At 40.3% G+C, this 15,498-nt stretch overlaps 2 protein-coding genes across 2 annotated transcripts; one reads left to right on the top strand and one right to left on the bottom strand.

Moving 5' to 3' along the window:
* Positions 1-2,836: 2,836 nt before the first annotated feature.
* On the bottom strand, positions 2,837-8,835 carry LOC149307286 (E3 ubiquitin-protein ligase TRIM69-like). The gene is made up of 5 exons (XM_089538812.1): positions 8,743-8,835; positions 7,824-8,057; positions 6,072-6,094; positions 4,530-4,654; positions 2,837-3,382 (listed from the first exon to the last, which is right to left on the bottom strand). The coding sequence occupies exons 1-5, from the start codon at positions 8,824-8,826 to the stop codon at positions 2,838-2,840; spliced, it is 1,011 nt and encodes a 336-aa protein (XP_089394938.1). The 5' UTR covers positions 8,827-8,835; the 3' UTR covers position 2,837.
* A 1,221-nt stretch (positions 8,836-10,056) lies between these two features.
* On the top strand, positions 10,057-14,764 carry LOC149307285 (sorbitol dehydrogenase-like). The gene is made up of 6 exons (XM_089538300.1): positions 10,057-10,144; positions 10,628-10,746; positions 12,396-12,461; positions 13,450-13,625; positions 14,369-14,490; positions 14,716-14,764. Exons 3-6 carry the CDS (start codon positions 12,434-12,436, stop codon positions 14,762-14,764), a joined length of 375 nt encoding a protein of 124 aa, XP_089394426.1. The 5' UTR covers positions 10,057-10,144; positions 10,628-10,746; positions 12,396-12,433.
* Positions 14,765-15,498: the final 734 nt, after the last annotated feature.

Genomic DNA, 15,498 nt, shown 5'->3' with positions numbered 1-15,498 from the left:
ATTTTTATATGACCCGTGGATATTATCACACAAAGGACACTATCACACAAAGACAGGATAGGGATGGGATCGTTCCCCTGTCCTTTTCCCGTCGTTAACCCATCCGTGACTGTGATAGCGTGAAAGGCTTTCAAATCGTAGCACTGAGCCCACCATTAAAGCAGCGTTGCAGTAACGCAAACATCCATTAATGCAAAATGCCAGCCAGTGACGCTTTAATGAGAGTTAATGACGGGATCGGCGCAACGTCTTCTGAACGTCTTTTGCGCAATCGGCATCAATTGCTCTTTTCAGATGGGTTAATGATGGGATTGGCACGATGTCTTCTGAAAGTCTTTTGCATAGTAGCAATCAATTGCACTTTTCAGACGGGTTAATTACGGGATCGGCACACCGTCTTCTGAAAGTCTTTTGCATTACATAATGGCGCCGCCATTAGGGACAGCCCCCATTGTAACCAGTGGCGGTGTGGCTGCATGCATGTGCCACCACTGGGGACAGTGGAGGCTTAACTAAAGTTACATTGTCCATAATGGCGGCCACAGCCACTTGCACACACCACCAATGGGGACAACAGAGGCTGTCCCTAATGGTGGCACGGCCATATGCACATGCCACCATTGGGGACAACGGGACTTGAGCATCTATAGATGTTGGTATTTGCAGGGAGGTCCAGAACAAATCCTCTGTGGATACTGAGGTCCCATTGTAGTTGCATACTCAAATAATATTTTTTCATTTCCCCTTGTTCTGACTGCCCACCTGCACTCCCAGTGCATTAGATGCATACCTGTATGGTTACTTAGAATAATAGAATCCTAGAGTTGGAAGAGACCCCCCCCCCCATGGACCATCCATTCCAACCCCCTGCCATGCAGGAACTCTCAATCAAAGCAACACTGTCAACAGTGGAGCATCTCCTTCTTTGGAGGCTTTTAAACTGAGGCTGGATGGCCATCTGTTGGGAATGCTTTGATTGAGACTTTTGGGGTCTCCCTGTCAAGAAGTTCCTTCTAATGTTGCTACAAGTGTTGCCTGTGCCCCCTCTAATTTAATCAGTCATTTTAAAAACTTAATTCCTAGGAAAGTGTTGGATTGTCAGCATATGGTACAATCTTATTCAGGCCTACTTAAAGGAAATTCTACTGAATTTGATAATGCTTACTCCCAGGAAAGTGTTTTATAGTGCTTGTCCCTGAGACAGGGGTGTTATTCTGACAGCGAAAATAATACCAGTAAAATGTGGGTTGAATCTATGTTGTTCACATGCATTTCGAATGCACCTGAGTACATTTGGAGGGGGACTGTCAAAAAAACCACTTAACCTAGGATAATTGGTCTTTAGGGGTTTTCTGAGTTTTCCTAAATGATTTGCATTGTCACATGGGTGAATAACTGATGCAATACACCCAGGATAAACTGGGATAAAACTCTGCATGCCTTGAATGTGTTTCAAATACATCTACATCACTGACTCCATCTTTATTTGCAGTGCTGACACGTGTGAGCAACAGAACTCACAGAGATGTTCACAGATACGGTTCTGATAAAAAATAGAGTGAACAACAAAACCAGAATGTGTGAGTGAGATTAGTTGCATAGTCCTGCTAAAACCACAACATCTGAATCACCCTACTCAAAAGGACATGTAAAGGTAAGCCCTCGGGCATCAAAAAGGCGCATTTTAGGCTGAAATGAGAGGAATGTAATGCATTCCAATAGGACTGATATCGAGGTAAGGACACATTATTTTGCCTGTGTTAATTCAACACCAAAGTCTGCTTGAAAATATCTAATAATATGAGGCAATGATAAAATTAGAGCTTCACTTTCAGTTGACAGTAGTTCCTGTATATCAGTCTCAGTAAATATTTTACTGGGCATAAAACCTGAACAACTCAGACAAGAATATCTATAGGCATAAACATTTGCCCTTCATAAATATATTTTATATGTATTCAAGAATCAACCAGCACAGTGCAGAATTTAGTTGCTCTTTTATTAGATTTAATCAAACCAATACAAAAGAATCCACTTAAATCTTTGTTTGAGGTTAGTTATTTGCTCAGTTATTACTTTCCAAAATCCAGAGCTCTTAAGAGTCTTTACATCTTTTCATTTTTGCTTCTGTTTTGAATAAGTTGAAATTTCCACTAAACTTTGCCCCTATTGCTGAATTCAGAGTCTGTAAAATCACTTTGTTGGACTACAACTCCAAGAAATTCCTAACCAGCATTCCCATGTTTTCTGTGAATTCTGGGGGCTGTAGTCCAAAAATGCAAATCATCCATGTTATAAGTTAAATTTTTTATAATAAATGTATATTTGGACAATTTTAACAAGGATCTAAATTTGCTTTGCAAAATGAATGTGCAAAGGTTTTAATTATTTCCTTAGTTTTAATTTTTGCTGTTGTTTAAAGAATGGACTGTAGATACATTAACTACAGACAGCTCCCCTGAAGTGAACCTCTTTCCTGTTTGACTCTATGACTAGGAATTATCAGCACACAGAGTCTATGGATCTAAATTGTGGTGCCATAGGCTGTGGGATCCTGACACCTTTTCAGACATGACAGAACTAAAATTCTGTATTAAAATCTGCACAGCTGTACTACTGGAAGGTTAAGGATAACAATCAGTGCAGGAATTCCAATGGGTGGTTTTGCACCAGTGGTAAAGCTGAAGTAGGGTCCTAAGAGGTGTCCAAAGTCACCAACTATCCCCTTTCATTGGCACTGGAACTGTAGCACTGGATCCTAAAAGCTGCCTGTGTGTAGTAATTCATAGACCATAAGAGATCTGTTTTTCCATATTGACTTTATTGTTACCATTTGTCTACATACTATAACCAACAATTCTCAGTGGTTCGCTGTTTTTTCCAGCATCATTCAAGCATGGACAAAAATAGGGGTACAGTTTCTCTGTGAAAGTGTCTGTGAAAGTGTAGATGTGAGACGTTTGGTTAGTATCATAAAAGGACACCTGACCACCTTCATAATCCAAAAATATCCCAATTCTACAGGGAAGGTTGTCCAGGCTCAGACATTTTGGCTGTATATCTACAGCCGTGAACTCATCCTTATTCCTTAGCTTTATGAGCCAGTGACCCTCTTTGGGTGACAGTGGGTAGTTCCCTTTACGGTTAATGCTCTCTCTTACAACTCCCAGTGTCCATTTAGTCTTCTTTTGTACCTCCACTTCCCAGTAGTGCTTCCCAGAGGTGAATCCTTCTGAGCCCAGGACAGAAACACTACAATCAAATCTCTCTGGAGTGTCTTGAAGTGTCTTCTTTATGTCACTATGATACACATAGGTTAGCTCTTCAGAGAGAACCAAGTTTGGATGTGCTGTTTTGGGGTCCAGAGTCATGCAGGATATGTCTGGTTAAGATGGAAGAACAGAATGATTGTACATAGCAGCTTTTAAAAGTGATGATCACACAATAGACAAGGCCATGCTATAATAACAGAATAATCACAGAATCATAGGACTCAATCACACGGGGATGATTTGTTGCTATTTATTGCCTGTTTATTCCTGGGATAATGGCACTTTAATCACGACATCATGTGAAAATGTTAGTTGCAATTGCGCTATTTCCACAGGATAATCGCTGTTGAAATCCCCGATTTTCCCTGTGTGATAAAGTCCATAGAGATGGAAGAGACCTCAAGGGCAATCCGATCCAAACCCCTGCCAGGCAGGAACACACAATCAAGATTCAACGGACAGTCTAGTTTTCATTTGTGTCTGAAATGGGAGTCTTTCACTTCTAACTATTGTCACAGAGTCAGAACCACATGATTCAACAACCTTACTGAAGATAAGCATGTCTGACAATAGAAAGTGTCTGCATAGAAGGGAAACCATCTGGAAGTGCATACAGATTGTTGTTAGTTCCATCACAGAAGAAAAATGGGTTCAAATGTAATAAATAATTGTTTTAAAGTGGGTGAATTTAAAGTTACTGCCTGAATTTCCTTGAAAATTAGGCAAAGGTTCTAACAGCTTCAACAGTAGTAATGCTACTGTCTACAGTAGTGTTTACACCCTGAAAGCTGTAATTGCATCATTATGCAATTATGTAATGAAACTGTTATGGAACCAGATGCATTCTCTACCCAGATGAATACACACAATATCATTTCTAGCATTTTGTCCATGCATTTTCCTGCAAAAATGTCTATCTGCCCTATTGACACCAAATGAGAGATTTCTTTCTTTAAGGTTTAACAATGATTTAATATTTTGAAGTCTGAAATTATGTATTGCTAGTTTGTATTCTGATTTTTGTGCCTACAGTTTTCCTTTAGTTTAATCAACAACCACTTCCCACTCCATTTAAACATTTTCCCCAGTAACTTCAAAAGGCATTTGCTTTTCTGAAACAAATGGGCAGGTAGTTTCATTTGATTAAGGAGAAAGAAGCAGCAGAAGATGACTTTCGCTGATCTTTCTTAGAGCCTACCTTTTATCCACTTAACTTTGATTTAAAGATGGGTAACCTAAACTAGACCACAGCTTTACCTGGACAAAGAATGGATTTCATTTCCTTCCACACAGAATAATGCATGGGGCCCTTGAATACCCCTGCACTCAGAGTAGCAGTCACCAGTTCACCAAGAGATGAATTTTCAGTTTTCAGTTCCATCCTGCACAAATCATTAATTCACACTTCAGTTAGCAAAAAGAGATGGTACCTGGAAAAGTTACAATTGTTATAATGCTTCATAAATAGCAATGCTGAGTAGATGATGTGCTTGTTAGATCTGTTTTATTTTTTCACTAGAACCCCTAAGTCCACCAACCAGAATCTGGTACAAAGAATTCCGAGTTCTGGAATATGTTTTGAGTATCATCACTGAATGGTGTTCTGTGTTCTTCCATGTACAAATCAATGGTCATTCCACATTTTCTTCATTTAAACAGTGTAATTTACAACAGGAATAATCATTTTGCTGATTTAATATGAGCCACTCAGAGATCTACCTAGACTTAGATCGCTGTTTAGTTTCTGTCCGATTCATGTTCATATAGATCCTGTTTAGGAACATTTCCTTTCCTTTACATGACAGAATCTTCATTTGATGTTACTAATCTACAGTCTACCTTCTACTAATCTACAATTTACCTTCTCATTTCTCACTCTTAAAAAGAAAAAACTTTTATAGAAAATAAACTATCCAGAAGTAGTCCTGTTCAAGGTTCATAACAAAAAGAGGATCTTTGTTCTGTTGTTATTAGTTCCCAGCTCCTGGCTTAGATTTAACAAACTGGTTAGTTCATACCAGAAATCAGTTGTTTCCACTATCCATCTCTGCTGCATATTTAGAAAGGAGAGAAGGGGGAGTACTCAAAATTGTTTGTTCCCATGACATTAAATGCTGGTTTACCATTCTGCCTGAATTAGTCCTACTAATCTGTAAAAATGCATGAGATTACTTTTAGGTACATACACCAATCATAAGCTTTTATGTAAGTGCTTGTACCTGTGAGGATTGAAACAGAAATTGGAATGGAAAATATTGGAGTGGTAGGATAGTGCTCTTGGATCTGGATCATCTCAGTTATGGATGGTGTCAGTTGTCATTATATTTATTTGTCATAAAACTAATTTTCCAAAATTGGCTCAAGATAAAGGGCAGTCTTTGGCATAAGATGTAATGGGCATACACAAATACTGCACAAGAACCCTGTTCAATTGACTTTCTAAGACTGCAGAGACAGCCCTAAGTGAGTCCCTCTATAATCCTGTACAATTGCCTCTCTGTATCCACAGATTTTGCATCCACAGATTCAACCATCCATGGACTGAGAATATTTAAAACAAAACAAAACAAAAAAAACTCCAGCAGATAGCAAGGGCCCACTGTAGTAGGCCTGTTCAAGTTGGTACAGAACATATAGTAGCAGGGAGATGTAATCAGCAACTTCTATGTGATGGGGCTGTTGTGCATATATTGTTCACACTATCCCCTTCATGCGCTGATTACTGAATAGGGCTCATGTTGCATTAAAACGTGCCTGCTGAAACAGTTTGAGAATACCTTTTTATTGACTTCTACTTACCTTTCTATAAAAGCTTTTATTCCCTGTCAGAGAAAAGGAAGAAAAAAAGGGGGTTACTATATTGTTGTTGTTGTGTGCCTTTCTAGCTTATAGCAACCCTAATGTGAACCTATGATGGGGGTTTCTTGACAGTTTCTTGATAGAGGGGTTGCCATTGCCATCCTCTGAGGTTGAGAGAGTGTAATTTGCCCAAGGCCACCCAGTGGGTTTCATGGCCGCGTTGGGAATCAAACACTGCTCTCCAGAGTCATAGTCCATCATTATTATGACAGCTGCCTTTATAGGACACACTTTCAGAATGTGAGCAACTCAGGGACCGTCAGTGTATTGCACATACAATGTCATTTAGATAGATATGCCTTTCTAGAGCAAGGTATTTGATTCTGTCACAGAGTGGCCTCCATGTTGTATTCATAAAGACCTGAGAAGCTGTCTTTACCACCACAGCTCTGCAAGCAACTACTGCTAGTGGCTTCCATATCAGTGGCTCCATTAATCTGCTCCTGGTTTTAGTTTGAATATTAATGGAGTTATTCAAGGCGCTGAGACTATTTGGGATGTAAACAGTCAGCATTTTGCATAACTCCATTAAGGTCTGGACTCTGGAGTAAAATCTGCAGCAGATTCACTATGGAAGCCACCAGTCAACACAGTTTCCAAGACTATTAAAGTTACTGTATTGTTCTTGGTGTGGTCAGGACTATAGTCTGGTCCTGTGGGTCTTGGCTCCTTTGATGAGATTCTTGGTCTGGACCCCCCCCCCCCCCCCTTCTGTTAGATAAAATGAATGGTGTGTGCTGCCGCGCTGCTGCACCTAAGCCCCATTATAATGGTGGCACTTAGTCTGGAACCCCCCCTTCCCAAAATCCTGGCTACGTCCCTGTTGGCTCTTCTCCACTTTGTCAATTTTCATGTTAAAAGGTACATTTCTAGACTTTTAAAATGTGGGAATATAGGAAAAAGGAGGCAAGCAGGAGACTACCAAGACTGGCTTCCTCCCTTTGCCAGCAGCTCTCATTCATCGGAGCTATGGGGTGGCTGCCTGCCTGGGACAACATGAGTTATTACACTGGAGTGATACCAACTCTAGTGACACCATTGTTTAGTTGTAACACAAATATGTATTATAATTAAATCAACTTTGATGTGTTATCTTTAAAAAAAGTAGTTGTGTAAGCCTGTTTCAGTAAGAAAAAAAAGGATTAATGTGGCACCATCTGACTAAAAATTTAAAGGTACTACAAGAGTATTTTCTTCTTCTAGGCTACCTGTATTTATTATTGAATTCTGTAATTATTCTTTGTTTTCTCAAGTCCTTTCAGTTGAATACATTTCTAGACTAGGAGCAGATTTAATAAAGTTGACTGTGCTGAAATGATATCACTATGTCTATCTACTGGAATGCCAGTTATCCTTTAGTTCCCCTTTTCCTGAGAGGTGTTTCCTAGTACCCATAAGGAAGTTGTTAATCTCAGGGTTTGCAATGCCCTGAGATCAGGGGTTCCCAACCTGTACTCCAAGGAGCCCTTAGGTCTCCTTATGCACTTCCCAGGTGCTCCGTAGCTGCTCCAGGAAAATGAAAGAAATAAAAATTGAGTAAAATTAAAGAATACGAATATATTCTCATATATACTCCTAAACAGCATTAACTTGTAAGACATAGGGTAGGCCTCTTAGGGCTCTGCCATAGAAATAAGGGCTCTATTAGTTCAGCAACAATACCCAAAGCAATGCTCTATCTGGAATCCTTACTTTCAAGAAGCCAGCAGAATTCTGCTGATACAGCCGAGCCTGAATGCAGACCAGAGTATCCTTAGCGTTCTGGGTTCGATCTTGGAGTTTATTGAGATTCGCCTCCATTTCTTGAAGGAGGATTTCACTCTCATCTTTTAACTGATTTATTAACATTTTTTCCTTGCTGTGAAGAAACTGGTGCAGTTTTAGGAATTCCAAGGAGATATGATACTGAAGTTGTAATTTGTTCTCCTGGAAATAAGTAAAATGATTAGAAAAAGTAAATAGCAGTCTGACAACTGATACTACTGTAGTTTTACGTTATGCTTTACAATAGTTGATCTGCTGTTTCATCATTAAGAATAGTTGATTCTTAATGATCAAAACAGCAAGATTTCTGGTGGGGGGGAACACATTATTTTAGATCAGTCATTCTCAACCATTGCACCTCCACATTGGTTGAATTTCAGATTCCATAATCTTAACATTTCTTGATTGCAAAGAAATAACTTGCACTATTGATGCACATGGTGTCAGTACTCTATACTTAAGACCACTAGAAAGTTTTAAAAGTAAGGCCAGCCCCCTCCCCCCCCCCCCCCACACACACACCTTATATCTACCCCAGTTAGAGGATCTACATGCAGGCACACAAAAGGATACAAAACCTGGCAGTAGGTTTACCAATATAGTCAATAAAATCCATAGTCTCTTTGATGTGTACATACTGGAGTGGTCATTAGAGTTCAGGAAGCACCATACGTACTGCACAAACATGCCTTTGTGCTGTTTTCAATGTGAGTTGGTTTTTTAACTTCCTTTGGTTTGTTGTACCCAAATTGTTCTTTTGTTCAAAAAATACCAACCACACCCTGCCCCATCCAAATAGTAACAGAAAAATATTCAAGCAGGGCTCTGCTGAATTAATGCTACCCACTTTATGATTACTAATCTTTTCTTCCTGGGCATTCTTCAACACCTCTAGCTTCATCAAGATGGATCTGAGTTGAATTCTCAACATGAGCAGCTTTTCCTGTGGGTAAATAGTCACAAACAATGTTACTCTCTGGCTCTGCTGGGTAACTTGTTATGCAGGCAAAAGACCACACTTGCCCACATAAACAATTGCTTGATTTGCCTCATAAGAAAATTCAGGGGTTACTGAATTCCACGTTCTTTACAAGAACTATGCATACATGGATAGACAGAGCTATATTCTAAATTGCCCTTCTCTGACCTGGTATACTAAAGTGTTGGGCCTTGGGTGCATATCCAGCTCTGGAAATACATGTGTGCATATACATGCATGAACACACACACACACACACACACACACACGTGTGTTGATGCCTTCCCCCTGGCATGACAGTGTCACTACTGCAGAGATATAATCCGATAGCTATAGAGGGAGAGTTGTATTGCTCATCAACATGAGTAACATAACGGACGCTATCCAATATGGATTAAATCTAGAAATAAGAGGTTTCAAATGGGTTCTAGTATAGATCAAGCCCAAACGTGCCCTGGAAGCCAAAATGACCAAATTGAGGATGTCATACTTTGGCCACATAATAAGAAAGCATGACACATTAGAAAATACAAAAAATGTTAGGAAGGGTTGAAGGTAGTAGAAAGAGAGGAAGACCACATGCCAGATGGCTAGACTCAGTTTGGGAGGACATGGGCCTGAATCTACAAGACCTAAGCAGAGTAGTGGAGGCCGGGGGTCGGAGATGTCTCACCCACAGGATTGCCATGAGTCTAAATTGACTTGAGGACTGTTAACAACAATGAAAGGGGTTTCAGGCTTTTGTTACAGCATCATGCCATTTCATGCATTGAATTTTGCAGGGGCTTTATATAATGGAATCCTCCACTCTCCCTTATTTTTCCAAAGTTCCTTCTGACTTTTTTCTTGCCTCAGAAAACCCATTATGGAAGAATTTAACTTTCTATTTCCATTGTTCGTCCTGCAGAAAAAGTCTAATGACATACACAGTTGTATCATTATGTTATTCTGCAATTATAAACCATTTGGGGATTAAAAGACCAAGATAATGTACAAGAGGGCTCTGTCTAGCTGTTGCCAGGAGTGTCCCAAGACAGTTTGATGCTTGAAGTGAAAGGCATGATAGTCCCTTTCCCCTTCCATGTAAGCAATATGATTAGACTGTCAGTTGAATAGAGTATAACTTCAACATTACTGATGGCACATCATCTTTCACATTACAGAGCAGACTAAATCAAGGACTAAGAAGGAATGATATGTGATTCATGCCATTCTTCACCTCTACTTTTCAAAGCTCTGAGTGCTTGTTCAAACCATAATTTGCTTTGAGGTAAATTGCAATGGTACTTTAAAGAATTACTCCTGTTTCTCATTATGAAGCAAACTATGGTTTATGAAAGTCATAATTTGTTTACAGAGAATGCTCTGAGAGTTCCTAGGTCTTGTGAAAAAAGGTAGTTTTTCACAGTTTTAGAATTCAAAGATACAGCTGTGTTAGTCTGTAGAATGAGAATGTAGAGAGATCTTGGAGCACCTTTGAGACTAACTGAAATAAAGAAGTTGGCAGCATGAGCTTTTGTAGACTACAGTCTACTTCCTCTTGTTTGCCTGATTCTTATCTGCTGGCCAACCATGCTTTGCCATGAATTAGGAAATCAGGAGAGGAAGAGGAGTGTAATGAGGAGGACTCTGGGGAGCCTAAGGTCTATTTAGAATGGTCAACCACGGTTTACCTTGTAACTTTATCTAGAGATGTTGATTCTAGTCTGAAATACTAGTTTTCATTTTTGTGAAAGGTGTCTTTGTCTTGCAGGCTTCCAGATAATGTTTCATTTGAGGAAGGTGCCCTCATTGAACCCCTTTCTGTGGGGATCCATGCTTGCAGAAGGGCTGGAGTGACTCTTGGGAGCAAAGTATTCATTTGTGGTGCTGGTATGGATGATTCCTTGTTTTGCTTTTGTTTGCTTTTGCAAGCCCACTTCTGGCTCACAGCTTCCTCAGATAATGCCTGTCTTGGACACAGGGCTTGTTGCACCATTACACAGAGTGAACCAATTGCTTCAGGTGGCACTTGCCAGGGGAAGGAGGTAACCCTTTTATGCCACCTACCCAAAATTTGAAAAGTAGTTCTGGGCATTGTAGTCTGAAAACATAATCCCCAGCCCCTCTGATGCTTTTCCATCATGTGGGGTGTGGTATCCTATTATACCCCCAGCTTCATCCAAAAAAGGCTTCCAGGATAGCTTACATGTAATTAATTTGACTTTTCCCTCCTCTCAGGCTGACAGTCTAAATAAGACATGACACATAAGGAGACATGTTTGGGTGGGGATTAAGTCCACGAGGTTCTGGCTGCTCTTTTCTCCCTCTGAGGCCAGAGCAATGGTACTTGGAACATGGAGAAGCATTAGAACTTTATTGAAGTAAAATTAAATTACCTTTCTAGTTAGATTCTATATGTGGAATAGGGGGTTTGGGGTGTTATCTTTGCCTCAGGCAGCAAACTATCTTGGACTGGACCTATCCTGGGCATATTCTTTAAAGTACTTACCACAGGATGTAACTGCCATGATACTCTTCTTCTCTACTTCTTCGACCCCCAGTACTGTATTCCTAGATGCTACTGGGTGCATAGATTTGAAAGAAACAGAAATGCCACATGAGGGCAGCAGTCTGCACAGTTTTAAACTTTAGAGTTGGAACAGGAATTGCTCCATCTGGAGAAGCTGTTTCAGGCAGAGCTTGGCAAAATTACTTTTCTTATTACAACTTCAGAATTTCCCCCTGGCCTGCAAGCTAGTATGGTTAACTCTGATTTTACATAACATGAGAGAGCATGCTGTGATAGATAACCCTTTATGGCCTATAACTCCATATTGTGATTCTTGAGCCTACCTGCAAGTTTACAGACATTTTTTTCCTGGTTGCTGTATCTAAGTACTACAGTCTATTAAGTTCTTTATATAAAGTTCTGGATATAATGTGTCTGTCACTATTTCCACTGACATATTTTTGGTTGAGCAGTTCCCTTCTCTCTCCCCAAAGTTACCCTTCTGGCAATGTTGTCTTTTAGGGATGAGACAATTAAAAAAAATCTCCCATGTTTTCAAAACTGTTTTAACTATTGCTTTTCAACTGCTCTGTTGTATTGTTTTTTAAAACAACTTTTTGAATTACACATACACTCTCTTGCTTTCTCTTTCTCTCTCACACAAATACACTGTTAGGGCTGGCAGCTGCCTCAGTTAGCTGGATTGGGTTGTCATGAAAAGTCAATAAATTATTTTTTTAAACTTTTGTTGTTATTGTTATTATTTCTACTGTTAGTGTGGAATGGGCAGAGACATTTGTGCAGTTTCCTGAATCAGGAGCCAAAATAATTTAGTTTATTTTGGGTATTAAGTGGCTTAACTTGGGTGAATGAGCAGACACAAGTTGCAGCATTGCCTTAGTCAATAAAATGATTTGGAATGGTCCTACAAACTACTTTAGAAATGTTTGATGAGGGACAGTATTTTAAAAATCTGTACAATAAATAAATACAATGCTTCCTGAATTTTCCCCTTCTGCTTTTATTTCAGGGCCTATTGGGCTTGTGACTTTGCTTATCTCTAAGGTAATGGGAGCTTCACAAGTTATTATAAGTGGTAAGAAAGACTTTCATCTACTCAGTTTCTTATGTTGTACTTATTTGCAGTTAAATTCTCCAGGTTCATAGGGGATTAAATGCAGTAGTTGTCAGGATGTGTGCAAACTGTTTTGAAGGCTGAGATGAAATAGGGCCTGAACAGGCAGGTGAAAATAAAGCTGCTTCGGGTCACTTTGGAGGTATGCTATTTAAATGATGCATGTGTCCTAAGAGGCCAGAAGTCGTGCCAAAGCCACAGTCCAGTCCTGGCCTCTTAAGATGTGTGTGTCATTTAAACAGCATACCTACAAAGTGACCTGAAGTAGCTTTATTTTGGCTTGTCTGTTTGGGCCCATATCTTAAGTACTCTTGAAGTTCACCACTGAGTCTCAAGTGGCACAAGATATTGAGGGAAACAACCATGGTACAAAGACTGGGAAAATTACTGTTTGGGACCTAATCCAGTTTGTAGTCTCAACTGTAGTAGAACTGTTCAAATAATGGGGCATGCATAAGTGTTGACTTAAAGAAGCTCTGCATTTAAAAATACTGTTACAAAGAAAGAAAAGGCAAAGGCAAAAGAAAAAAATGAGGGAAAGGAGGAGTGCATAAGTAGAGACTTAACGAAGTTGCTCTTGATCCAATTGGTTTACTCTTGTTGGAATAACAGTTATATTCAGCCCTTAGATTAAAGCTTCCAGAATCACACAGTGGCTGGCTATTGACCAAGATAACAAGAGTCTACTTCAGTAAAGAATGACACCATCCTAATCTGATATGGTACGGCCTGGAGAGAGGATTCATATCTCACAGAAAACAAAATCCTGAACTCTGTGACAAGAAGTTTTTTTTGTTCTTGTTGTTTCTGATGGGAATGATGGAGCTGTGGCTTCCTAGTGGATTTGTCTTAAAGTTATTGCTATTGTGTGATGCTAAATGCATGCTTAGCATCAATTTCAAGTGGTACCATTTTCATTATTTTGATTATCTATGTTCTACTTTTATAGATTTATCTGCCCCTCGTCTTGAAAAGGCTAAGGAAATTGGGGCTGATTTCACCATCGAAATAAAGAGTGAGAACCCTGAGCAAGCGGCCCAGGCTGTCAAAAATACACTTGGTTGCATGCCTGACATCACCATAGAGTGCACTGGGGTCCAGGACTGTATCCAGACTGGAATATATGTGTGTATCTTTTAATTGATGGATGTATCTGATATTATCTTTAATTTCTGTTTAGAGATTATTAGATTTTAACAATGTAAAATTTTGGACTAGAACTCCCAGAACACTCCAGATGGTATGGCAAGGGGAATTCTGGGAGCTGTAGTCTAAAATTTAATCTTGCCAAGCTCTCTGAAGCTTATTGTTGGAAGCAGTGGGAGAACACATAAAATAAATATTTTTTGCTGGGGGTGGATGACTTATTAGTCCTAGGGCAAGATTGTTCCTCAACCAGTTAAGCAGGATGAGTGATATTGGGAGGGCCATTTCCCCAGAACTCCTCTCCCAACATTTTGAAGTCCCTCTTGTGCACACTTTTATCTGCACAGAAAGCAGCTCTTCACCCCTGCTTGCAGGGAGAAAGGGATTTAGATGAGACTCATAGGAGCAGTTCCTCCAAGCACCAGCTACTTCCATGCATAGGCTGATTGTTGTCCTGAGAGGAACAGTATAAAGTATATGACTTGACTGACACAGGGAGGAGCCAGTAGGAAGCAGAATCCCCTTTGTTATCTCTGGTCAGTGACCAGAGATGAATGAGGATTGTTGGATTCTTTTCCCCTGTGAGGGTGTGGGACATGGAGAAGAACCTCAACAGGCTGGACAGGAATCTTCTGCAGGCCAGATGTTTTTTAAAATGTGCTTATGTGCTGTCTTCAGAAAGAGATGAATATTAATTTGGGGTCCTCAATGTCTGTCCCCAGGCAACCCGTTCTGGTGGGACTGTGGTTTTGGTGGGTCTTGGGCCTGAGATGGTGACAGTGCCCATTGTGAATGCTGCTGTACGGGAAGTGGATATTCGTGGGATATTTCGATACTGCAATACGTGAGTATTTTCCAGAGATCTAAAGGGACGATTGTTGAATTGCATAATTGTATTCAAGAGGGAAAAGGGAAGGCTTGTTGCTTTTACGAAATTTTTCCAAACAGCACTGGTTCTTTATGTAGAATGCTTCAGCCTGCTGTCCTAGAGCATCATATTGGACCTGAAGAGATGGTCAGTTGGCATTGCTACATAGTTTGTGTGCTATGTGTTTGTCTTTGTATGTAGGAAAATTTCACAGCAACATGAACTGAGCTCTTTTGCAGATCCAGTATGATTCTCCAGGATAGTAGGTTGAAGGTTTCTATTTTACAGTGAGATGGTTGTGTCCGGCGCTACATAGTGTAAAGAAGGCAATTCTAGTAATCCACCCACCCTGACCATTCCATTTAGGACTCGTCTACACCATTCAGAATATTCCATGCTGCTCCCAGAATATGCTGGCCTCAGAGCTGCCTCACATTCCTCCTTTAGTGATGCCAGGTGTGCAGACAGACACCTAGCATTTCTCCATCACTGGTCTAAAGTGGTCCGGGAACACCCCACCACCAGCAAATGTGGTGAAAAATGTCCCCATGTCACAGGAACTTTATTTTATTTTATTTGTAGTGAGGGAACAGCAGAGAAAAGCCCTCCAAGGCCTTTTGGGGGCTATTGCAGACCCCTACTCACTGACAGGACTATACCCCATGATATGAAAAACATTCTGGAAAGAGCAGCTTTTCTGTAAAGAGAAGCTTCTTTGGCCCAAGGTTGGCTTGTTCAGTGAGGTCGGCCAGCAAACCCAGTGATGCAAACCCAGAAAAAGAGACAGGAATCCATTTCAAAAAGTTAAAACATGCTTTATTTCTAATATAGAGTCTTCCCTTCAGAGTCCACCAGAGAACCCGTGGTGTTTGCCACCTCTCTCATTCCTCCCCTCTGTTCCTTTCCATTCCCTCTCTCTCCCTCTTTTCCTCCTTCTTTTCCTCCCCCCCCCCACCCAGCTTTGCCCTGGGAGCAAAGAGGGGT

Source organism: Sceloporus occidentalis, unplaced genomic scaffold (assembly GCF_023333645.1).
Source record: "Sceloporus occidentalis isolate IW3139 unplaced genomic scaffold, rSceOcc1.0.p SCAF_9, whole genome shotgun sequence".
NCBI classification, from domain to species: domain Eukaryota; kingdom Metazoa; phylum Chordata; class Lepidosauria; order Squamata; family Phrynosomatidae; genus Sceloporus; species Sceloporus occidentalis.
This window is presented reverse-complemented; position numbering and strand designations above follow the sequence as displayed.